We start from the raw sequence: 26296 nt of genomic DNA on the forward strand, positions 1-26296 counted from the left end.
TTTAATAAAGCATAACGTTATTACAGCGCAGTTATGTTGTGCTAAGTTACAGTTTTAACACAGCCACACTGTAACTTTGTCAGTTGTTCTGGGTCTGCTCCACTTCAGAGCCCTGACAGAGTTGTACCAGGAGCTGAATTACCTCAGAGGTCGTCTCCTCTCCTACATACACAGTGGAGTCCATGCCTCCAGGTAAGGGCTGTTTTGCCTGCAAAAGGGAGACCTACATTATGACTTCTTTTTTTTTAAACCGGAAAACATACTTACACTTATGAAGCAGCAAGCCAGGGTCCACCAGTTGTGTTAAAGGAAAAACAAACGAACAGACCAACTCTCTTAAAAGATATCTTTACTTAATGCACATAATTGCAGCAGTTTTTCCCTCAGTTTTACATAACTTATATTGAAAGTAAATCTTAATCACAAAACACCTAATACATAAACGATGAGGGTGAAAACAAAAAGGCCATCTGTCTTTTATACACCATCTACTATACAATATGTATGAGCCCTCTTTGTATAAATTACATCAAAAATGGACCAAAAGAAGTTAATATTGACATCACTTCCTAATTTGACATCACTCTTTAAAATCTCTGCGATGTAAATATTGTAACCTCTCCTATTGACAATAATTACAGAGCTCAGCAAGCATCTATCAGTCTCTTCTATAGTCCTATAAAGCGCCATTTTAGACAACTCAGGAAAAAATACAATAAAAATATTTCGCCCTTCAATAAACCAGGGATATAACTCAATAGTACAAAAAAGCTTATACTTTCATCAACTCGCAGCTGTAACAAATCCACTGCATCTGAAATGAGGATATTATTCCTATTTTTCATCATAATCCATTTAATCTCTCCATTTTGTAATTAACACTATCCAGACAACAGTTTTTATAAAATGACATCAACTTCTACAAAATGCTTATTTTTGACATATTATGGTACTTTTTGAAGTAGCAGATGATCTAATTTAGGCTCTCTGAATTCAGAATCCTTTTACCAGCGTCTGATAAACATTTCCATTATCACAATATTATTTTTAGTGTCCTGTAGTAAACCAGCTTAGTCCATGTTACGCAACCTACAGACATTATGGAAATAAAATGTCTCACAGTCAACAGTATTATGATGTTACTGCTAACAAGAGTAAGTAACTAAAAAAACACAGGTGAAATAAAGATTCCTGGGCCACCTGAACAGCAATATCCGCTTCGTCCAGAACATTAACAAAAGTTGTGAATTCACTATCTGGTACTCAGTGATTTAAACAGAAGAACAACATTCCAATGAAAAATACCCAAAAGAATCCTTCTGGAGATATTGTGACTTTAAATAAATAGAAATGAAAGTAAAACTTTAAACCAAGTTCTTATAAAATCCAACTAATAATATCAGTTTTTACAAACTAGATCCAGTAGCGACAGAAAGCCTCTGTCTGGACAGCAATGACATTATCACATCTGGCTACAGTGATCTGGCTGTTCTGAGGTTCGATTTCACTTCTTTTCCAATGTCGGCATCTTCAACGCCAGATTTAGACACATCTTGCAGAGAGCGAGTGAGAAAGAAGATGAGGACAGGTTTCAATAAATAACACTCACAGAAGCTGCAAATCAGCCATGTACAGGTGAACCGAAGAAATGTAAACAGGAAAGCAGCTTTGCTTTGAAATTTCAGGGGTTATATGTGGCTCTGGTACTAAATGTTAGTATTAGTTACATGTTAGTAGGGGCTAAACAATTAAAATACCCTATTATATCTTAATATATTAATAGACTGCATCAAACCAAACTTTAAACAAAGTTTCTGGACTTAAAAAATTTCTCCTGTTATCACTTTGATGTTTGACATACTAGAGATGTCCCGAGCAGGTCCTAAGAATTAGTTATCTGGGCCAATCAATCAATCAAAATCCTTTCCTGTATTCTGCTGTTCTATCCCAGCCTGCTCACAACTCCAACAGAGTGATTCATTTTCTCATTAAAATGACCTAGCTGATCGCATCACATCAATTTCAGGAGTAGTATTGTCCTGTTAAACTCTACTGAAGTCATTTCAATATTTTCAGTTTAAAAACACAATCATTTTGAACTTTCAGTTTTTGGATCAAGCAGCTCATAAAAAATATGGTGTGTCAAATGTAGTGTTCTACAGCTGTTCATTGTGTCAGATTCAGTCCGATCAACATTTAAGTAAATAAAAAATCGTATCGAAGTCGGTATCTGCAGATTCCCAATTAAAGAAAAAACTTTATTGGAACATCCCTAGTGTGTACACTAAGGCTGGGTGTCGCACTTCAATACTTTTGTGGTACTTGCGTTTAGAAAGCTGGTATAGAATGACTGGTCGGATTTGTTGTTTTATTTACTTAGTATTTTCCAATTTAAATTACAATTTTGCTCCTTTTAGACAACATTTTGTTTTGGCAAATGTTGGCTTCTCTATGAATAAAAGGTTTTGTAAAAAAACATGTTTACATTCCTAAAGTAAAGTACTGATCATATCAGTATCGCCACATTTCACACCAGCTCTAATGTACAGTGATATGGGGGATGGTTTTCAATCAGTACACGTTTGTAACAGAAGCAGAAGCCAGTTGAACACTTGAAGACATTCTTTCTTGTGATTGTGGATAAAAAATATCAACTGTTGAACCCATTATCACACGTTTCGTAAGAGGAGGAAACTAAATAAAAAAACACACAATATTTAACTGTTTCAGTTGGGAACCCAAAATGCTAAAGTCCAACGTTGGGTTATTCAGGGGTCCAAGCCTGTGGTTTGGATGACTCTGTTCCAGGGGAAAACCTCCTGACTCTTGCAGGAGATGAAGGTCCATGGAGGCTGATGTTAATGTGTTAAAGGGGCTGGTTGTTGTGTGTCATTCCAAGTCCTGCCTGAAGCCTCTGCAGTTCCCACTAGCCCAGCCTCAAGTAAACTGATACTCCTCACAGTACTCTGTGTCCTCAGGCGCATACTGGTTATCTACGGCTGTGTACTGCTCATCTGCGGTGCCGTACTGGTCGTCCCCGGGTGCGTACTGCTCATTGGCGGCACTGTATTGTTTGTCTCCACTGGTGTACTGGTTGTTGCCCTCGCACGAATTTTCTGCTGCGTCTTGGTTCTCTGCAGTGTTCATGCCCGATTTCTTCACTCTAAAATAAGAAAATATTTAGATTATTTTATGTTTTTCTGGGGACAGATCACTTTGTTTTTCAACACTACTGGCTGGCTGGCTTTGTTAACAATTCAATCTGATTATCATACCAGAAAGTTAAAAAGTTATTTTAGGGATCCTTTCCATAATGTTATCAGACACAAAAACAAGCGCTTCAGTGGATGGACTTTGACCGGGCGCAATTGCCCGCAAGGACAACAGCCCTGTCACGTTGCTCCCGACTGCAGTGTGCTCACTCAATACTGGACCATTTTTAAAAAATGTTGTCCCCATTAGTCAAACACAAAAACATGGGAACATATGTTGAAATATACCAAAGTTACCATTTAAAGAAAACTTTAAATGGAGATGTGTGTGCTTACTGGTTCTTATGTTTGGCACCACTGATATGAGACTGGTACTGCTCCACAGAGTTTAGTTCAATGTTGCAGACTGTGCACGGGTAGCCCTTTAGTGTGGAAGCTGCAGACACACAGAAAAGGAGAGAAGTTATTTTTCTTTAAGCCTGTAAGACTGAATCTGCCCAAAAAGGAAGAGAAAGATTTGAGAATTATTGCATAATTAGTGAGGTGAAGGGAGTAGTGCCTTAAAATTGGCAGCTCTGCAAACAGAGTTTCAAACTGAGTTCCTGGTTCTGTGCTCTGACCTGGTGCTGTGGAGGGACCATACGTCTCCATCAGTTTCAGCTTGGTCACCTGTTTTCTATGCTTTTTGCCCACATAGTGCTGCTGGGCCATGAGCGGGTTGTTGAAGGAGGCCTGGCAGATGGAGCAGAAACGGTCCGGGTTGTTGTTGTCGTCAGTCACCGGCACACTGCTCAAATCATCTGCAGGTTTCTTCTTCAGCTGAGCTGTTGGTGGTGTTTGGGAGGCTGCTGCTGAAGGGGAGGAAAAGAGGAGAGAGGGAAGAATAAAAACAATTACACAAATATTATTGTGCCTTAGTAATAAAACATACATAAGGAAAACATGTAAATAATACATTCACATAGGAAATAAGATAAAAGCAATGTGTTAGGTTAACATGTGGAGGTTATGAATGAAATAATAACGAAAAAACAAACAAACAAAAAAACTTACATACCTGGGATCTGGGGACCTACAGTTTTCAGCCTCAGGTTCTTGGCGTGAACTTTGCCGTTGTAGTGAGACTCAGCCACCACAGGAGAGGAGAAGGCCATGTTACATACATGACACTCCTTCAACCGGTCGGTGTCTCCATTGTTACAGTCCTGCAAACACACACCCAGCAACATAAATCATTTATGGCTACAAGAGGTATCATTTCTCCTTTAATAAATAAACTGTATGTTATCTGTTTTCCTATAGGTTTACTAAAACTAAGAGCCTAAAACTGGCTTTTCGCTAACATTTTAGATGTTTAAGGCAATCAAAACATTTTTTACGCAAGGTTCCAGAGTTCAATCTGACTGGACTGTGTGGGTAGTGAAACCTGGTGTAACCGCAGCCTCAATGTATTTTTGGATAGGCTATGACATTTAAGTTTAAGTTTGCTCGATCTTAATGCAGGCTGGTGAGTGGGCTTCATATAAATGGCAGGAGTGGGCACATTCATTGTCTAAATATCCACAGGCTTCCAGGAGAAAGATTGAAGACATCCAGGAAGATCCAACTACTCAGTTTGCTCAAGATCAAAAAGTACTATTACTTTAAATTCATAGTTGGCAAATGAATAGAGACTTGGAGCATTAGTTCAGTTGGGATTACAAAAAGAAACTGTTGGTTTGGGTGATTTAAGTTGTTTGGGGTTGGCTTGCATTAACTGTTAAAACTGAGCACGTTTTACTCACACTGTCAGATGAGGCCGACTTCAACTTTTTAAATGCTGGTTCCTTTTCATTTTGGAAGGAAAGATAACGCCGCACTTTGTTGGCATGTTTCTTGCTCTGAAAAGACAAGGAAAAACTGTTCATCACAACACGAACAACAATCAACACACCAACCCATTGCATTAAACTTATTTCCATATGTACAGAAGAAAAGTTTATTTCTGAGTGGTTACTCAGGAAAAAGCAGCTTCTGCATTTTGATGGCTGGTAGGTTGCTTTTGAATGACTTTGGCAAGTTGACAATACATTTGTATTCTGTCCCAAACAAAAAAAACACACCATCATACTTAATCTGACCATTTTAGTAATCTATTAATAGTTTAAATCACACATCTGCCAGTAATTTACGACTATATCTACTCTAAACGTCAACTCTGTTATGGTTACAACTTGGCAGATGGCTCTTCTAACTTGTGATGCAAATTTTATCTTTGTTGCCAACATTTTCCAAACTGATAAGGTGAGGTATCAACACAAAGTAGAATTTTAGTACCAGCACCAAAAATGTGTATCATATCAGCAATAACAAAAAGAATAAAAATTATACCCAGCCCTAGTACTGAAACTAAGTACACAGCTGAAAATGTTTTCACATGGACCTGGAGTGAACCTGGAGTCCACACTGAAATGCCTAAACAACAGGAAAAAGTTTAATTTCTTCTTCATCAACCTGTTTTCAAACAGCAAAAAACATACATCACAGCCAAAATCTGGTCAGCAGAGTGGCTAAAAGTGTGGCTACTGTCTCAGCTGGTTAATCCTCCGCTCTGTCCCCTTACGCTCTCTGTGTTTTTCAACAGCCAAAACTCACAACTATATTGTTTTCATTTACATATTTTTCTGTTTCTGTTGTCAGACAACTTGAGATTAAAGTAGTGTATGTATATAAAATATGATTTAAAGATTGTGAATCATAAATACTACCTACCAAATCAGCCTAATGTAGAAAAGCTCTCAAAGTAATATAAACCCATTAACGTGATGTAAAGTGCATTAAAAAAAATAAATAAATACATTGCTTCTAGCTACACTGAAACAGCAGCAGCAGACTGTGGGCTCACTGACCTGATAATGAGTCAACTTCTGAGACTCGGAAATTAGGACAGCACTGCAGACTTTACACTGGGAGTCAGAAAACAGGTCGCCGTGCTCCTTTATCATCTTATTTACTGCAGGGGGAAGAGAGAATCAGGAGATTTCAAATCAGGTTACATCTTCTGGGAAAATGTAATTATAACACAACGTGAAAAACTATGTGGCAAAGGTTCAAACTACATTTCTGCTGAACAACTCAATTTGTTATGGGAATCTGACAGCTCAGTAGCGTCCAAATTCAGTGGCCCTGAAATCCTCTGTATTAGGTTTATTTTACAGAGTCTTTGAAAACAAGTCGCTCTTAAACAGCTTTCTTTTGCATTGTGAGTAATTCAAGCCTGGTTAATGGAAGACAACCCCCTTTGTGCACGTTTACAGTACATGCAAGTATGCTGGCAAACACCTATGCAAAAATCTGTGAACTCCATGCATGTTTTAGGCCCAACTGGTGGCATATTAGACATGATTAGGCCAGGTATTAATTCAGGGGATTGGATTTGGTTTGACGTGATTTAGTCATTATGTCTTTTACTTGGTTGGTTCGGATGAGCACTATTTAATTTAGCTCTTTCAGACATGGAATATGTAACATCACTAGCTGGCCTGTAAAGTACACTCTCACAGCCCAACAGACCCCTTCACTCGCCTTTATTCATAAAGCACCACCTCATAGCTGAATCCCTCTTTCCACACTCACAGACTTGGGGACTTTGAGGCATGTGCCCTGTATGTCCATGAGGGCTTAGGGCTGTTCCACTATCAAATTTTCAAGTGCACGAGGACTCTCTCGCAGACTTTCTGAGCCCTTTACGCACAGGGCACAAGTCTTTGCAGACTTTTCCTGAGGGAATAACCCACAGATTATAGCTTTGTGATGTTAAATGTGGGGTTCCCAGGGGAAGCAGGCGTTTAAGAAAATGGTAAACAAACATGAAAGGAGCAACCTCAAGAAAAAAAAAATAAGTTGACAGGTAAATTGATTATTTGAAAATTACCTATTGTCCTCTCTTTAAGGCCTCGGCCATGAAGAAAGTAAAAAATACAAAGTCCAAAACACACACAACTTTACAATGTTTTGGCATAGTCAAAGTAACGCGATATATGGCACAGTACTGTCCCTTTATACCATTTCAGTCCCTTGCAGCCTCTTGCAATTAAGCACTTACCAGGTGACGTCAATTAAGTCTGTGAGGGTTCAGGGCTTAGGGTTTAGGGTGGAGATTGGGATTGAGCCCATTTTACCAAGTGTGCCTGACATTACCAAGGCTAATTAACTATTTCTTTCTACCTGTGACTATTACAAGTGCCGCCAAAACTGAAACCAATTCAAACATATCTGAGAAGCACCCTGGCACAGGAGAGACTGTCTGGGCCAGCTAACTAAACTGTAAATAAACGCACACAGTCTGGACTTAAAGACGGTGGTATGGGACTTTGTTTCACCAAAAGATGTCTGTATGTAGACTTGCCTGCAAGCCTGTAAGAAAGCAAATACTATTGCCCAATTATTACCAAGATGAACATGTATTCACAATTGAAACTTCAATGGAAACTTCAATGGAAACTTGAACATCTGACAATAAACACTTTGATTTGAAATTTGAATTGTTATCTTTGCTGCTCTGTTGGAAAAACTGAACTAAAAATATTATGGCCTTAAAAGAAAAGGCTTGCTCCATCTATCTTCACAGTACAGTTGCCTAACAATCCGAGTTGAGTGAGCATGTGAGCTTTTTACAATAATTTGTATGAAATCCTGCTCTCTGCCAGAAAGAATGACTCAAATATACTGAGTACCCTGGACAGCTCCTGCAGTCATGGTCATCACAGGATCAGCAAATTAACAGCAGTTGGGACATTTTATCATTTGTAATGTTAAAAAGCTTCAGCTGATAGTACTCAATAAAATGAAGTCCATAATACGTGTCTGTTTAATTTCATTGTGATGATAAGAAGCCTCCTATCCCCCCCCGTCTATTTATCTATCAATCTATTGTTGTGTTTATTATGCTATTTCCTCTAGGCTATTTGTCTATTGATATAGTAGGTACCAGCAAGATTTGAGAGCATGTCTGTTCATGAGTGCACTTTCTGATATTGTTTTGATGTACATTCAGTATACATAAATCTACATTCATTCCATGGAAATATGAATGAATGTTTTGTAATGGTTGCCTTATTTTAAGATGTGATTGTATGTGTAGTAGGTGATTGGTGTAGACAAACAAATCACCTCCTACAAAAGAATGGCTTCTCACTATGTAACACCATTTGCCTGATGAAGGTCTAGTACTGAAACAGTGTCTATATATATTTTTTGGCAAGTTAGACAGTGTGCGGGAGTTTTCTTTGCTAAGAGGCCTCCTATTCCTGTGCTGCAGGAAAGGGGCTCACTCAGGGTTAGGGTATATCAGTAATCTAACAACAACTTGGGGAACACACTTTTATTAGATCCTTTCACTTACTAGGGCTGTTTCTGAGGGATTCTCATAAGATATGAGTTTATGATAAGCTAGCAGGTAGTGCCATCCACTATTCATTCTGTTTAACTACCTAACAACAGTCTGATAAACTCTGAGAAATAGAGTGGCCTTAAGATTAGACATTAAGATATAAGTATCTCATCTCTAAGGCCACAGACACAGTACTTGCTGCTGACAATGCATATTTTGTCATTTGTTTTGGTGCAGAATGGAAGTTACACAAAAGGGTCAAAAGTATGTAAACAGGGGATTTATGCTATAACCCTTTGGCAACGGTAGTCCACTCAAACAAAGTTGACAACCCAACCGAGAGGTAACTAGAACCACTATAAAAGATATCATATAGAAGCCACATTTGCTCAGAAATGACATTTGGACAACTCATACAAACTTCAGATAAGTTATAATACTGTCCATGTAAAAGTAACGTGTCTTGTATGTGTTGCTATTACATTAAGTAACGTTTCAATCGCACCACAAGGATTATAACGTCAGCAAAGTGCGAGACGCATATGGCCTAAAAAAAACATGCGTGTCTGCTGAACCAAAGTTGCCCTCCCACCCCCCGATCTCCACTTGTTCACGGGCAGAGAAATGGATTCACTATCATTCTGCAGAAACACTGGATGCAGACATGCTCTTGTCGACCTTGGAGCCGAAACGGCTACAGCTAGTTTAGCAAAGCTGCTCCGACACAGTGCAATGCCGGCTAACGTTAGCTAGCAGGAAGCTAACGGCAACACTGGCCTTTTCAGCTCGACTAACCCTGCTCGTGACTGAGTGCACCGACGCAGTGTTATCTTAAAATAAATTAATACATTTAGTACAGAAACAAGCCATACCCTCAGCCGGCCCCGAAGGTAAGAAAGGAAAATCCTCCGTCTGCATCGCGACGGCCATGATTTCTATTACAACCAGAGGAGTCCTGATACGCATGCGCAGGTGACAGGCAGCCAGAGGGGGGAAAGGGTGAACATGAAGACCTCTCACTCTAATGTATGTTCATGTGCCTGCAACATTGATGTTTTAGTCTTTATAGACGATCTTTGCAACAGTTCGGAAGCTGATTTGCTCCTAAGTCCCAAGTTTATCTTGCAGGTCTTTCTAACTACAACACAATTTGGCCATGTATAGATTTCTGCTTATAACCTATCTACATTTGGACTTAGTAAGTTGCTTTCGACTGCACCGGCTGTGCCTTTGTTTCTGTATCAGGTCTTCCTTTATGTTACCGGTAACCTGTTCTGTGACAGGGGTTTTTAGTCGTTTGTTAAACCAGTAGGTCCTCTTCAAAAGTAAACAGAACAAGATCTGTGCATAAAAACCTGATAAAAATGTCCAAGTACAAATAAAAAAAGAATTAAATGTGGGCTCTTAAACATCAAATCACTCTCATCTAAAGCTGTAATAGAAAATACATTAATATCAGATTATAATATTGATTTAGCCTTACTGGAACCTGGCTGTGTCATGAAGAATATGTTAGCCTAAATGAATCCTCTCCACCCAGTCAAATTAACACATTCCACGAGACACTGACCAAGGAGGTAGAGTTTCAGCTATAGCTAAACAAAATTATCACTCATTTGAAAGCCTTGTTCTTACTCTTTCACACTCAACCTGGAAGACACTGCAGCCAATTCTATTTGTTACAGTGTTCCACATTCCCAGTCCATATTCTGCTTATCAAGTTTAATCCTTAAAACAGATAAAGTAATTAATGTAGATGCCCAGGTATGAGGTCTTCCCTAAATTCAGAACAGAAGACGTCCAGACACTAAATCATGTCTGAATAGGTTCACTACAGACCAGAAACAGATGGCACAGTTGACCTCAATCTGGAGGGTCAGAAGCGTTGCCCGGTAGCGTACCATGAAGATTATTTGGCCTTTGGTAGCATTCATGGCAGAAATATACAATCCAATGGAAATTAATGCACATTTACACAATGACTGGTCAGTTTTCTTTGGAGTAAAAGAGGAGGGTCTCCTTTGCAACCTATGTCCCTCATTTCTACAGAGTCTGGCCAAGGCAACGCAAATAAATACGGAGATATTTTATGAGAGGTCAACGAGCGCTCAGAGGAAATTTTCAAGTTGTTTGGAAAAGAGGCGATAAGGGAAATCAACATTTTTAAAGCTGTGGGAACAGACTTATCCGGTTTGTCTTTGTTGCCTTCTGATTTTGGCACAAAATACCTCTCTTCATTTACAGGTCTTGATGGCATGGTGACTCCCACTGCCAGAGTGCTGCAATACATACAGCCAGCACGCAGCCCAAGGCACAACTGGACTATAGACAATACCGTTCAAAGTGCTGTGTCTCGTGGCTTGGTTCCAAGCAGCAGAGCTGGCACTTTCTGAGGCTGCTGTGCTGCAATCCAGCTCCTCCCTGTGTGCTGATGCTGCATCTCCTGACAGTGAACAAAAACATCTTAATGAGATGCAGAAATCTGCTCAGAAAGCTGCTGACAGCGATGAGGACTTTCTCAACCAAACATTATGACAAGTCTCATGACCAGGGTTAATTTAAAAGGTTGTCATTTGTAAAACCATTTTAAAATGTTGATGACTCATTCTGCACTTGTATTAATTTAGCATCCAATGCAAAAATTTTCTTAATATAATGCTTCTGTGTTTCTGGGACCGTGCCCCATTGAATACTGTACAAAAACACCTTTTTCACATATTTGATGGAGAAATATAAGAAATATGGAGAAAATATATTCTAGTTTTCTCCCTGATGTCCCCCTGCTGCTCTGCCTCAACTCTGTGATTCACAGAGTTTCCTGATGGACAGATTTACTTGTTGCTGAAGTAGTTAAAAGCTAACTTGCTGCTGTTATTAGCTCAGTTAGCTGTGCAACCACTGGTCAAATGAGCTCTGCTTGTACTAGGAGCTCGGAGCACAGGGGGAGTGTTAGTGTTTACCAGGGACTGTATGAAGGTGTTTCAGTAGGGAATGATGGTGTTCAGCAGACTTCCAGTGAACATGGCGTGAACAGGACCGAACACAGCCTCAAAGACCAACAGGGAATCCAGTACTGAGATGATTTACACAGAGCTTCTTGATGGATATATAGTTAGCTTTACTTTTTGCTAAACCGCTAACTGTAGCCTATATGCAAAATTAATTATTCAGTAAAACAATATGTTATCGTTAATTGTCCACTGCCAGATTATGGTGCTTTGATAGCGGCAAAAAATATAAAACAATAAATACTTTGATAGCGGTGCTGAAATAGACTTCAGTCTTGGCAGCAAAAGTTAGTCACATAATCACTTCATCTGTAGTGTTTAAATAAAAGCCTGAGAAGTTTTTTTGCTGAACAACATTAAAAGAGTCTGTACTCTGTACCCTGCTTGACACACCTCTTTAGGTTAGGCAATAAATGAATGGCCTCAGGCTCTTTACAGAACACGCTTTGACACGCTGGGAATGCCCTCCTGGGTGTGTCAGTTTAAAAGCACAGTGAGTTCTCTCCATTCTTCATTGTGCCTTACATCTCCTGCAGGGACTCAACAGCTAGGAGCCTCCTCTCTTCTGACTGAACAATTACAATGGCATTAAATGGTAAAATCGCAGTAGTGACCGGAGCAGCCCAGGGAATAGGAAAAGCAATGGCGGAAAAACTCCTGCAAAATGGTGCCAAGGTAAAGTGGAAACTAAGTACAGATAAACAGTGAAAAGCAAAGTAAAAAAAATATATATTTTTTTTTTTTTCAAGGAAACTAAGTGTATATGTGATGGTCCTTCACCTGTACAGGTAGCCCTCCTGGATGTGAATGAAACTGAAGGAAATAATTTAATGGAAGCCCTCGAGAAAGTGTACGGACGGGAGAGAACTTTGTTCCACATCTGTGATGTTGAATCAGAGGAGCAGGTGAAAGGTAACACACAAGAAATAAAGTAAACAAGTAGGGGAGGTGCTGAAGAGCCTGGAAACGCTTGAAGCGTATCAATCACACCAGGAGTTCGCAGAGTGGTTTGTGATTGTTTTTTGCAACCAAAGGTTCCAGTTAGCAGATGTTTAACAGGAAGTTTCCAAACTCAGGAACATTTTGTCTTGTTGAGTTTACAGGAGTTAAGCCGATCACATGGCATTTAATCGCAGGTCGAGAACTGCCCTCTAGATTAGTTTGAGGTATACAGTTACCTTAATTATTGTTTCAGTGTGAGGAAAGTATTTGATGATTATTCACAGTTTGTTGTGTGTGTTCTGAACAGGATTATTTTGTGTGGGAAGGTGTGGTAAAGACATAAAATGTACAAGCAGTGTTTTGATTTCACCACTTACTTGATATTGCAGAATCACACAAAATTTCAACCTCTTTTGAAATTATGTCGTTGTACATTTATTTGGTGTATTTGTATATTTCACGTTATATATTTTATCAGAACGTCAGCAGCACAAACTTTTTGTTCAACACACTGCTCATGCATATGAACAAAGTGATGCTTGATTGATGAAAGTTGTATCTATTATTGCTAAAGATATAAACTATTAGTCTCTTGAATCTTCATCTTGAATATAACAGCTAGTCTATATTCTATGAAGTTATAATAGGAAATCATAATTTCATGTCAGTGAATTACTGCTGCAATGAATGATTATTTCATTAACGAGGCCCACGGATTATTTTCTCTATTAATGATTTATTTATCTTTAAAAAAAAAATCTTTAAAAAATGTCTTGACTTATTAATGGATTATCAGTCTTGTTGCCAGATAAATTTTCAGAATGACTAATTGATCAACTGACTTATCATTGTCTATGAAGATTCTCAGTCATCCAGGTCATAGTTATCCAACGAAGGTTAAAATGAAGGGCAACTGGACTTGGTTGAAGCTACTGGAAGACGTTTCGTCCCTTATCCAAAGGACTTCTTCAGTTCTGACTGACTGGCAGGGAAACTCAGCTATTTAACCTCAGTGGGAAACTCAGTGGGGTCGTTATCCCGGGTCATCGATACCGCTGGTTCGTTAGTGTTCCTTGTTGCTGTGACGACAGTCGTTACAGTCGTTAAGACTACCTGTGGCCAAGACTGAACGACCATCGTTGGTATCTTCACCTGAGGCCAATAGGTTACGTTTGTTGAGTTTCCTGGGAAGTGATGAAAGGACAGCATTGTAAGTGGGGGATAAGTGGTGGCGTAGACCCCACTTACAATGCTATCCTTTCATCACTTCCCAGGAAACTCAACAAACGTAACCTATTGGCCTCAGGTGAAGATAGCTGAGTTTCAGTCAGAACTGAAGAAGTCCTTTGGATAAGGGACGAAACGTCTTCCAGTAGCTTCAACCAAGTCCAGTTGCCCTTCATTTTAACCTTCGTTGGATGACTTATCATTGCAGCTCTACAGTAAATGATGACACACTGAAAAGGTTCTGCAACTGTCTAAGTAGGCTATATAAGGGAATCTTGATTATGAAAAGTTAACCACTGTTAACCACAACCACAACTGTTTTTTCTGCTCTCAAGCTGCCTTTCAGAAAACCGCAGAAACCTTCGGAGGAATAGACATCCTGTGCAACAATGCTGGAATCTTGAATGAGACTGTGTGGGAGAAAACTGTCTCCATAAACCTTGTAAGAAGTGAAAAAGAGTAACAAACCACCTCTGGTGGGGATAATGATCATTACTTGTACTTGGTCCCACAAGGGAGTTCATGTGTTTCATTTCACAACATTTAGTACTCAAAGGACGACCTGCACCAGCCGTCACTGTGTTTATGAACAAAAAAGAGATTTCTACTGTCAACACCAAAAACGTCTATTAACCATTCTGTGTTGTAGATGGGGGTTATCAGGGGGACTTACCTGGCTCTGGAGCACATGAACAAGTTGACTGGAGGTCGGGGAGGGATCATCGTCAACACTGCATCCATGGCAGGTAAAGCCCACCATGTACTGCAGATGTGTTTGTTTTTATAAATAATAAGAAAACAGCATCATTTCAATACATTAAGAAAAATGGCACAGAGACATTTTTTTTGCATATTCTAAGGAGCTTACACACCATGCACTAAATGTGACAATTACCTCATAACTTTGAAAATTTGAAGAAGGGCCCCCACATCTCGTGGCACCCACACTCCAGAGCCTAGCTGGAATAGTTATCAATGTACTTGAACTTGACACATTAAAATCACTGATTTTGTAAACCTACCTGAAACACCACTGGATTCCTCTCACTATCATCAGACATATTGATCCAAAATTTACAGAAGACTGTGATAAAATCAAGAATGCCTCACTGGATGCAACCATGTTTTATAAATAAACATTATTATTTGGAAGGGCGTACAGGCAATTCTAGTTATAATTTTAATCATCTGTGCTCGTGTTTGTAGAAAGTCAAAACTAGCAAATTATTCACAATACTATTTATCCAGTCTTGTGAATCAGTCGGGCCATGTTTGTGTCTCAGTTATTAGCTGCTTTTGCACATAAATCCTGAGGAATTGTACAAAAAAAGTCAGACTGACAAAAACTACACACAACCAATAACATGAATAATCAACATCTAAGAGGAACCAATGGTAAGATCACAGCACATAAATGGGAAATGCTACCAGGTCTCAACATTGTTGCAACCTAATATTGACTTGTAAAACCTACATCCTACAGGTCTCGGCCCTCTACTAAGCTGTCCTGTCTATACAGCCACCAAGCACGGGGTGATCGGCTTCACTCGAGCCATGGCGGTAAGGAAGGTTTTATTATGATGAAAGCCAAAGAGATAAAGAAACTAGTGTAACTAGTGTAATAAAAGCACTTTATTTAAACAGAGACACATGGCTTTTTCCTTTTAGTGCTTGTATAATATGTTTACCTGTGCCTCTGAACAGTTGAAGCTTAATTGTGTGTATGTGTGTGTCTGTTACTAGGCTGCCTCTACTGCATCAGGCTATGGTATACGGGTCAACGCCCTTTGCCCAGTTTTTGTTCAAACTGACCTCTTCTCTACCATTCCTTCCAATCTGGGGCCCTACTCCCACCTGGCTGATGAAACCCAACAATTAATAGAAAAGTTTAGGGTTTTAAGGTAAGTCTAATGCTCACAACATTTTGCTCTATGCTCCATTAAATCTTAAATCTCTGTTTGTTCTGCAGCAGGTTAACCTTAGGTGCTGACTGTCATTTTTAGACCCTTTGTTGACATCATGTTGAAGTACATTATCATGACACACACGTATGATACTGTGTACATGCATATTCACTGAGGTGTTTTTTATTGCAGTGCGTCTGAGGTAGCAGACTGCCTCCTCGAGCTGGTGACAGATGAGACAAAGAATGGAGAGGCCGTCCTGGTGATACCACAAGGAAGGAAATACATGACTTTTCCCTCGTTGATCCAGTAGCTCTTGGCAATGACAAACCACAACACCGTCATACAGAACAAACCTGTATTGTTTCTCAGTGCAAAATAAGGACCAGTGTGTAACTTCATTACAATGAAGAGGGAAATATTGTACATTTTGCTTCAATACATTTGTTACAGACATAGTTATTACTTTTCAGATTAAAGATTATACAAAACATATACTTGCTTTATAAAATATGGTACATTAATATAGATTCAGCTAAACAACATAATATGCAGCAGGTAACTCAGTTTTATAGCTTTGGTAGAAGTTGACAGCATCTTCCAACGCTAGCCTACCTGTTCTCTACACAAAAGCAGCAAATCTAAAAAGGAATCAGATGAATCTTAAAAAAATAGTAATGAAATCAATTTCCTATTAGATCAACACACTGTTTCTACTAAGCCACAGGGCATTTCTATTTTCACATATTTCCATGTTTCCTGTCCCTCTTCACAAAAAAAAAAAAGAAATACAGTAACTGAAACAGCGCCACTTTATGCGGACTATGGACAATAGGTTACTTTCCATAGTTTACTCCTCGTTAGTACAGTGATAAGCATCCCAGGCGGGAGACCGGTGTTCGATTCCCCGACGGGGAGACGCGTGGTGAATGAATCAGGAGGAGTTCAGAAGTAGGAACTCCGACTGTGGCGGCAACTGTAGCCTTAACCACTGATTTACTGTTATCAAACGAAAACAGCGTTGAAAAGCCGACCCTCCTGCCAGCAATGTGTGAACGTGGTTTCTTTGCCAGATATGACTGATGTACATGTAGCCTATAGGCTATATCTGCAATGTTGTTCTTTCATTCCATATTTATATATTTCAACATTTATTCATGTTGACTGTATGTTTGTCTACGTGTAGCACCTTATCACCACAGCAAATTCCTCATATGTGTAAAACACTACTTGGCAATAAAACTCCTTCTGATTCTGATTCTGATTCTGATGTCTTGCCAGTAACGTAAATGTTACACCAAAGGAGTTTCCAAAAGGTTACGTATTGAAATCTTAACACCATGTGTCACAGCCTTAATCTTATCAAGCCCGGAAACGCTTGAAGATGCAGACGCAGATGTTTAACAGGAAGTTTCCAAACTCAGGAACATTTTGTCTTGTTGAGTTTACAGGAGTTAAGCCGATCACATGGCATTTAATCGCAGGTCGAGAACTGCCCTCTAGATTAGTTTGAGGTATACAGTTACCTTAATTATTGTTTCAGTGTGAGGAAAGTATTTGATGATTATTCACAGTTTGTTGTGTGTGTTCTGAACAGGATTATTTTGTGTGGGAAGGTGTGGTAAAGACATAAAATGTACAAGCAGTGTTTTGATTTCACCACTTACTTGATATTGCAGAATCACACAAAATTTCAACCTCTTTTGAAATTATGTCGTTGTACATTTATTTGGTGTATTTGTATATTTCACGTTATATATTTTATCAGAACGTCAGCAGCACAAACTTTTTGTTCAACACACTGCTCATGCATATGAACAAAGTGATGCTTGATTGATGAAAGTTGTATCTATTATTGCTAAAGATATAAACTATTAGTCTCTTGAATCTTCATCTTGAATATAACAGCTAGTCTATATTCTATGAAGTTATAATAGGAAATCATAATTTCATGTCAGTGAATTACTGCTGCAATGATTGATTATTTTCATTAACGAGGCCCACGGATTATTTTCTCTATTAATGATTTATTTATCTTTAAAAAAAAATCTTTAAAAAATGTCTTGACTTATTAATGGATTATCAGTCTTGTTGCCAGATAAATTTTCAGAATGACTAATTGATCAACTGACTTATCATTGTCTATGAAGATTCTCAGTCATCCAGGTCATAGTTATCCAACGAAGGTTAAAATGAAGGGCAACTGGACTTGGTTGAAGCTACTGGAAGACGTTTCGTCCCTTATCCAAAGGACTTCTTCAGTTCTGACTGACTGGCAGGGAAACTCAGCTATTTAACCTCAGTGGGGACCTCAGTGGGATCGTTATCCCGGGTCATCGATACCGTTAGTGTTCCTTGTTGCTGTGACGACAGTCGTTACAGTCGTTAAGACTACCTGTGGCCAAGACTGTTACACCAAAGGAGTTTCCAAACGGTTACGTATTGAAATCTTAACACCATGTGTCACAGCCTTAATCTTATCAAATCATAAACAGCTACGACCATAGCCACAGTAACACTTATATGCCTCTTTCCTATTATCAGTCAGGTTTCCTCAACTAAATAAGTGTTTCCGCCCGGTCTCGAACCGGGGACCTTTCGCGTGTTAGGCGAACGTGATAACCACTACACTACGGAAACTATACACGCACTATAAAAAAACCACAGATTATGATAATATTTTATATTATAATATTATATAGCCTATATTATACAATAATACATGACGTTGTTGTCAAGTTGTCATGTATCTCCAACAAAAACAAGAAAAAGTAGCTCTATTTTGGCCTGAGAAGCTCCGTTGTTAGAAACAATGACAGCTTTCAAAAAGATTTAATAGCCTACTTTGTTGAAGCGAGTGGGACTCCGGACCCATTAGTCTATTGTAATGGAGATTTTTCAAGCCACACAGTTCTCTGTTGAGTGTGAGTGAGGTTCTTCTTTTATACAGTCTATGGTTCTGTACTATTAGGGGCGGATTCCCGGACAGAGTCTAAAATAAATGAGGACTAGGCTCAATCTCTGTCTGGGAAACTGCCCCTTAATGTCTATTTTGATTTACCACAAACACACTGGTGACAGACTTCTCAGTACTGCCAATGCTGCTTGTAATCTCAATTGCAGTGGAGTTGAAGTAAATGTAGCATACAATGAAAGTAATCAAGTTATCATTCAACTATTAATTTCGCAGAATAACCCCTTGTAGAATATTACATTACTTTATTGGGTTATTATTGCTGGTGCATTAAAGTGTAAGCAATAACTTAAGGCCACTGCATGATCTTCTAGCATGGGTAAATGTAAAAGTAAAATAATTTAAGGGAAAGAAACATTTACAGGGAAAAGTGTGTGCCTTCATTTATACATCCATCATTGGAAAGCAGCAGATCACTAATGCAGACTATATTTTTATTAACATATTAAGATATGAAATTATGTTGAAACAAAAGTAATCTGACTACATATAGATGTGTTTTAAAAATGTCCCTCATCCTCTGCATTCTTGAATATAGAAAGAAAACAGGTTCCCACTTGCAAAAATATTGCTCCATAGTGTTCAAAAATGCAAAACACACTAGATTAAATGTGTATCCCACTTGATTTCTTTAAATTTTTCTAAACTTCCGCTATTGTCATCTTTTCCTCCACAGAAAGAATAAGTTTGGTTTCCTTGTTAAGAAACATGTAAAATGGAGAGCCACTGAAACTATATTCTTTGGTTGATGTTTAACATAAAGCACTTTGGTGTGTTCTTCCGTGTCCGTCCGTATAAAAGCCCGCTAACATTTCTCGATTCAACATTTTTTTAATTTCCTCCTCTCTTCTAAAATTACATTAAATGGTAAAAGCGCAGTAGTGACCGGAGCAGCGTGGGGATAGGAAAAGCAATAAAGGAAATACTCCTACAAAACAGTGCAAAGGTAAAGTTTGCAAAGTCAACATAGCCCAGCCTATACTGTGTGTACAATCTTGTAGGTATCTGTGTATGTTTATTGTGTATACGTTCAGCGTTAAAGTTAAATTACAAGCAAAGAGCCAACAGTTTTATAATAAATGTGTATATTTAAAAGAAGACGGTAAAACAGAGTCCATACAATAACATTTAATAATGAAAATCTGTTTCATTAATAGTTGCATTTAATTTAAAAAGGTTTACAAGAACAGTGAGATACAAAACAAAGAGTTCAAGAGTTTATACTTTTCTATTTTACATCAAGTTAACAGTATGTTTGGCAGTTAATCATGGCTTAGATATGGGTTAGAGTACTTACCTGTATTTCTTTTTGTGACATGTAAAAGTGATAAACCAACTAGGTGAATTCAGCTATATTGGGACAGTTTTTGTAATTCTATATTATGATATTGTTCTCATCTTACATTTTAAAACGTTAACCTATCATATGATTTAATTTCTGAATTTCTTGAGATGTCTACTTTCTACATGAGAAGAAATTTAGTGAGTGTGTTATTTTGACAAAGCCTGGTTCACAATTTTGTTGTAATTGAGACAAAACTAATTTCCACTAATGTGTTTAGTAATTTGGAACACAGTGTAGGCTCTTGCTTTTAATCAGAATCGGCTTTATTGCCAGGTATGTGTCCACATACGATTGAATTTGACTCAGGATTGTACATTGCTCACGATGTGCGTACTTATACAATAAAGGATGCAGGAGTCAACTCTAATGACATATTTAAAAAAGTATTTTAAACTTTTTCTTAACCATAAATTAAATTAAATTAAATACATGTCTAAGGTTATTTGATATTAGCCTATGATTTGTTATGATAACTAAGGCAAACTATTGATCCAGATGTTAAAATTATTTAAGACTCCAACTTTTTTTCAAAAATATTTATTTTATTTATTTGTCTGTTTCTTCGGTGCCATTATATTCTGCAACAGACCTTAAAATCATCATGGTTAAGAATATAACCACAGATTAAACAAAGTGAGTAGGCTACACCTCCATGCATCATCATTGCTGCTAGATTAGACTGAATTATTTGTTATGGCACACTAAGCATACTAAACAGTTGCTTTATTGTTTGTCATTGTCGGAAGATTATTGGAATTTGACCAAATTATAAGGCCTTCTACACATAATATGGGGTATTCACATCATTAGCATCTAACTCTGTCTACTTACAAGTTCACTGTAGGCTACATCTCTGTGGTTCTGTGTTGACATTCAGGTTATATGAATCCACACTAATGATGACATTTCATTTTAACAGCCTTTTAACACTGTCCCAATTTACCTGGAACATGCTGTCCCACATTACCACCCCATGTTGTGTAATTTGGTACAGAAAGAAAATTTAAACATAATTTCAAAACCACATATTTTTATTTTGGTACACTAGTACACCATACATGGTTTGTCATATCCACAGTATATATATTAGTCATCAGATTTTATACCCTTGTATTAAAATCAAGCTAAAGCATTTGCCTTGTCTGTTAACTCTTCCTTTTTTGGGTTAAAACACGGTTTGATGCAGATGTGATGACACATGAATTATGTCATGTACATTCAGAGCAAGGTCTTAACACCAGTACAACAGCTATAACTTACACTTTTCAGTGCAGAAGTAAAATGCTGTTTTATTATGCTGTCCCAAAACGCAAGCTGCACTAAAACAAAGTCTAGCCACAGGAGTCAATAAATGCTGACAGTTCAGTATTGCATTTTATCCCATCTATGGAAACAGTCCAAAAATGCAGCCTTGAAAAGAACGAATGAAGAGATGTCCATTGTAGTTCTCTGACAGACCTTCACCTTGACAGGTAGCTCTCCTGTATAGCAATATATAGCAACTCCAGGGAAGAGTCTGAAAGCATTCGACAAACAGTACGGCCAAGAGAGAACTCTGTTCCTAAACTGTGATGTTGAATCAGAGGAGCAGATCAGAGGCAACACACTCACACACACACTTGGAAGACATAGCTGGAGTCAAATTTCCCAATCCTATCGCCAGACAAGAACACAGATTGGACAATTCTTCAAAACCAAATTATCCTATTCGAACTTTACTCCTGTTGAGACTGGGCTGCATGTACTAGAGCAGATTTTTTGTTGATGTTATCTTTATCTCAGGTTAATATCCCAAACTTTTCTACTAATTGTTGGGCTGCATCAGCCAGGTGGGAGTATGGCCCCGGCCTGGAAGGAATGGTAGAGAGGAGGTTAGTTTGGACACAACGGGCATTGACCCGTATGCCGTAGTCTGATGCAGTAGAGGCAGCCTAGTAACAGACACACAAATACAACAATTAAGCTTCAACTGTTCAGAGGCACAACGTAAACAATCACTAAAAGAAAAAAGGAAACCAGTCAGTATCTGGTGTGACCACCATTTGCCTCATTCAGTGCAACACATCTCCTTCACATGGAGTTGGTCAGGTTGTTGATTGTGGCCTGTGGAATGTTGGTCCACTCCTCTTCAATGGCTGTGCGAAGTTGCAGTCAGATCAAGACCCCGATGAGGACGACGAGCATGCAGATGAGCTTCTCTGAGACGGTTCCTGACAGTTTGTGCAGAAATTCTTTGGTTATGCAAACCAATTGTTGCAGCAGCTGTCCGGGTGGCTGGCCTCAGACGATCTTGGAGGTGAAGATGCTGGATGTGGAGGTCCTGGGCTGATGTGGTTACACGTGGTTACACCAAATTCTCTGAAATGCCTTTGTAGACGGCTTATGGTAGAGAAATAAACATTCAATTCACAGCCGACAGCTCTTGTGGACATTCCTGCAGTCGGCATGCCAATTGCACGGTCCTTCAATACTTGCGACATCTGTGGCATTGTGCTGAAATTGTTTTTGAGTGGCCTTTTATTTTGGCCAGCCTAAGGAACACCTGTGCAGTACCCATGCTGTCTGATCAGCATCCTGATATGCCGCACCTGTGAGGTGGATGGATTATCTCAGCAAAGGAAAAGTGCTCACTTACACAGATTTTGACAGATTAGTGAACAATATTTGAGAGAAATAGGCCTTTTGTGTACATAGAGGAAGTCTTAGTTCTTTGAGTTCAGCTCATGATGAATAGGGGCAAAAACAAAAGTGTTGCGTTTATTTTTTTGGTCAGTGTAAAATATAGGTGATGTGATCATATATTTTTGTTCTGGCCAAAAGCCTGGCAGCCAAGTTCTGCACAGTCTGGAGTCGATCAATAAATGTTTGGGTCAAGCAAGTAAAAAGGCTGTTGCAGTAATCCAGGCGTGATGATATAAAGGTTTTAGTGATGAAATTACATATGAAAACTGTAAAATGTAAAGCTTTCTGTTGCTGGCCTCTGTCTGGCGTGCGCAATGATGATGCAGTGAATACTGACGATTCTCCCATGTTTTCACGTCACATTTTAGTTTCGCCTCAGCTCGCTTGGAACCTCGATGGAGGTGATACGAAAAAAAGTACCTGCAGTGGAAAAGTGGCTAAAGATTATATTTTTGATATACTTCTAAGCTGGTAAAAACATGATTGCATAAGCTTTGTGGTGTGCTGCTCAAAACCATTACTGACCATTACTGTCAAACCAGATGGCAAGATTATAATTCACGAGGGAACCAGCAGATGGCAGTATTTTAAGTAAGTGAACTCAGCATTCCAGGGTCTGTGGATTTGATGGGCAGATACATATGTGCGTCATCAGCATAAATATGAAAAGAGACACTATGTTTCTGGATAATGTGTCCAAGAGGAAGCATTCGTAAGGAAAATAAAGACCGACAAGAGGAAGACAAGACCGACCCCTGAGGCACACCATAATTAACTGAACAGAATGAAGAGACATAGTTATTTACAGAGACACAGAACCTCCTAATTGGATTGGTAGGATGAAAACCATTCTAAAGCTGTACCAGAGTGCACAACATGATGTGATCAATGGTGTCAAGATGCCTGCATCCAAATCCAAATTTACTTCAAAGTGTTAGAATAGAATAAAAAAGAATATATAAAATAAATTTTTAGAATAAAAAATGTCTCTGTGCTACATTTTTTGTTAATGTTCTTTTCTTTTATTGGGAAAAACAAACAAACACATATGCAGTACATGGTGGGCTTTACCTGGCATGGATGCAGTGTTGATGATGACCCCTCCCCGACCACCACTCAAGCAATCTGATTGGTTCATAGTAGTGAGCGCATACAACGGGTATGACGTCGAATTCCTTTGCACAGATCCGTATCACTCTGCGACAAACAGGGTTCGAGTTATAATCTGAGCTTCGTGGGGGTCTCACTGCTGGCCGCCAGCACACAGTAGCAAGCATATCATATAAGTTCAAGTTACCAAAGTCAGTATACTGACGCTGGACAGTTTTTTGTGGCTGCACAACAAACGGCAATGTACAGAAGCCCTAAGCGGCCATCGATTCATATTTCTATTTTACTACATTTTCCTTTGATAACGGGATAATTATCTTGTGATCTTGAGATAACGTAACAGTAGTTTCACACGTTTCTTAATGGTAATTTCGAGATGCTTTTAGTGTCACTGATTAGCTCAGTTGGTAAGGTACAGGACTTCTGGTCTTAATATTGTGAGTTTGAGCCTCATGGAAGATTTTTAATTTTTTTTTTTTTATCTTTTCCATATTCATCTCCAACATAGTTGTTATGAAGATGACTGATTCACATGCTCACAATTAAGCACGTGCTGGAGTGTGCGCATCCCGGCAGTTGGTCCACATTCATCAACCTATGGACTTTTCATTTCCCCATCATTCCCAGGCAGAGGAAATTCATCCGCTTCTCATTCAGGGGAATCTATTTAACTACACATTTCCTGACTGCTATTTCAAAACCTTTGAAAACCTTTGCGCTCTACCAACTGAGCTAACTACTGACTCAGCAAATTACCACAAAATTATCATGAAGAAACGCACCTGCTGACTCCTGTATTCAGCTATGGCTCGTTATCCCGTTATCACGGGAAAACGAAAAAAAAAAAAAATTGAATCGATGGCCGCTTAGGGCTTCTGTAGCAACGTGCAAATAGATATAAATAAATAGTTCTAATAATTCTAGCCTTGGATGTATGTTGCTTAGCAAATAAAGTCAAATTGTAGTGCGTCTGTTAGCCTACTTTCTTTTTGCCATACTTGGTAACCGTTTTATAAAAGCAATAGCTCACTTGGTGTTTGCCCCTCCACTTCGCGTTGGGCCGGCAACTCCCTTAACTGTGATATAATAAACGTATACCATTGCATGTCGTGAGATATTGTTTAAACAATACCCTGCAAGTACCTCAAAGGTGAATTTAATTTCAGTTCTTGAGAAAATGTACTTTTCTCCAGCACTTTACCTTGGCACTGTTTTGTAGGAGTATTAGTAACCGAAGAAAATTTACTAGTAAGAATTATAATGCTACCAGTTACTATTTAAATATGTACTAGTAACTAATGAATAGTAAAATGGAAATTTTTAGTAGTAACTATTCAAATAGTAACTAGGAACTAATAAGTTGGTGATATCTGAACTACAAAGCCTCATTGATTTCAATAGCAAAATTCTTCAATTAGTTACTAGCAACAGAAAAATTGTTACTCATAACTAAAGGATTACTTACTAGTTACTAAAAATTGTTACTAGTACTTCATTTTACTAGTATCTAATTAATTGTTACTAGTTAAAAGGGAATAGTTACTAGTAGCTAATAGAATAGTTACTAGTAACTTACGAATAAGTACTAGTAGCTTTTAAATAGCGACTAGTACGTTTTAAGGAATAAATGTTAAAACGACTTGATAAAAATAATCATGTCAATGTGTGCACGTCCTTAACACATTTGTCTATTAAATAGTCACACCAAATAGTCATTACACAAATTAAGATTCTGGATTATGGACTACGTAATGTGCACAAAAACCTTACGCTTCAGCTCCATAATGAATTACGGCAAGCTAGCTTGGTAGTCTCAGCAAAGAACTTACATATATCATGTCAGAGGATGTGAGGAGACCGAAGAAGAAGTTGTCGGAGAAAGCGAGGAAGAGAAAATGAGAGACTGACCAGAACTTGGGTCAAGAGTAAATATCAGACTGGCTTTTACTCGTTGGCATGAGCTAAAGAGCTGAAACTAAGCAACTTTCATCAGAAAGAACAAAGCCCTTTCTCAGAAGTGTTCTCAGAAGAGATGAGTTTTCAAGAGCTTCTTGAAGTTAGAGAAGGACAACCCTGCTCTGATGGCGTGTGGTAGCACGTTCCACCATTGTGGTGTCACAGATGAGGACAGCCGGGACTGAGATTGGTTTGTGTGGAGGGATGGCAGAGCCAGACGGCGTTTGTTGGAGGAGTGCAGTGGCTGAGAAGGGACGGAAGCTTGTATTATGGAGTTTAGGTAGATGGGTGCAGACCCAGTAGTCACTCTGTATGCAGCATTAGTGACTTGAATTTGATTTGGGTGGCAAGTAGCAAGTGGAGGTCGCTGAGTAATGGAGTGACATGAGTTCTTTTGGGCTGATCAAAAACCAGACACGCTACTGCGTTTTGAACCATTAGTAGTGTATTCACCACACAAGCTGGAAGACCCGCTAGGAGGACATTGCAATAATCGAGCCTTTATCCATGCAGATATGTCTGACAGACATGGTGGGGTCGTCTGCTGGGAAGGATAAGTAGAGTT

At 38.7% G+C, this 26296-nt stretch overlaps 2 protein-coding genes and 1 non-coding gene across 4 annotated transcripts; 1 reads left to right on the forward strand and 2 right to left on the reverse strand.

Annotated features, from left to right (window-relative positions):
• Positions 1–332: 332 nt before the first annotated feature.
• Positions 333–9573, reverse strand: znf346 (zinc finger protein 346). 2 transcript variants are annotated; one of them, XM_038708977.1, is made up of 7 exons: positions 9456–9573; positions 6101–6204; positions 4997–5092; positions 4270–4417; positions 3833–4060; positions 3549–3648; positions 333–3163 (listed from the first exon to the last, which is right to left on the reverse strand). In XM_038708977.1, exons 1-7 carry the CDS (start codon positions 9547–9549, stop codon positions 2938–2940), a joined length of 996 nt encoding a protein of 331 aa, XP_038564905.1. In that variant the 5' UTR covers positions 9550–9573; the 3' UTR covers positions 333–2937. The 2 variants fall into 2 exon arrangements, with proteins under 2 accessions (XP_038564905.1, XP_038564903.1); XM_038708975.1 differs by having other exon boundaries at positions 3833–4063.
• A 2464-nt stretch (positions 9574–12037) lies between these two features.
• On the forward strand, positions 12038–17555 carry LOC119895703 (15-hydroxyprostaglandin dehydrogenase [NAD(+)]-like). Its single transcript, XM_038708978.1, has 7 exons — positions 12038–12266; positions 12380–12503; positions 14096–14202; positions 14410–14506; positions 15244–15320; positions 15504–15661; positions 15857–17555. The coding sequence occupies exons 1-7, from the start codon at positions 12174–12176 to the stop codon at positions 15975–15977; spliced, it is 777 nt and encodes a 258-aa protein (XP_038564906.1). The 5' UTR covers positions 12038–12173; the 3' UTR covers positions 15978–17555.
• A 676-nt stretch (positions 17556–18231) lies between these two features.
• trnav-aac lies at positions 18232–18304 on the reverse strand. Its single transcript has one exon. It is a non-coding gene; the product is annotated as a tRNA-Val (tRNA).
• Between the last annotated feature and the right edge of the window lie 7992 nt (positions 18305–26296).

Source organism: Micropterus salmoides, unplaced genomic scaffold (genome assembly GCF_014851395.1).
Source record: "Micropterus salmoides isolate LMB-PRFRI ecotype aquatic unplaced genomic scaffold, ASM1485139v1 Ms_hic_scaffold_9, whole genome shotgun sequence".
In the NCBI taxonomy this organism is placed as follows: Eukaryota; Metazoa; Chordata; class Actinopteri; order Centrarchiformes; family Centrarchidae; genus Micropterus; species Micropterus salmoides.

Bases quoted from the DNA above. Each gene is read 5' to 3' on its own strand.
- znf346 (XM_038708975.1), bottom strand. From the start codon at position 9,549: ATGCGTATCAGGACTCCTCTGGTTGTAATAGAAATCATGGCCGTCGCG. The intron at 6,205-9,455 runs GTATGGCTTGTT...TTCCCCCTGCAG, and splicing joins ACCTTCGGGGCCGGCTGAGG to TAAATAAGATGATAAAGGAG. The intron at 3,649-3,832 runs GTCAGAGCACAG...GTGTGTCTGCAG, and splicing joins TGGTCCCTCCACAGCACCAG to CTTCCACACTAAAGGGCTAC.
- LOC119895703 (XM_038708978.1), top strand. From the start codon at position 12,174: ATGGCATTAAATGGTAAAATCGCAGTAGTGACCGGAGCAGCCCAGGGA. The intron at 14,507-15,243 runs GTAAAGCCCACC...TACATCCTACAG, and splicing joins CAACACTGCATCCATGGCAG to GTCTCGGCCCTCTACTAAGC. The intron at 15,662-15,856 runs GTAAGTCTAATG...TTTTTATTGCAG, and splicing joins GAAAAGTTTAGGGTTTTAAG to TGCGTCTGAGGTAGCAGACT.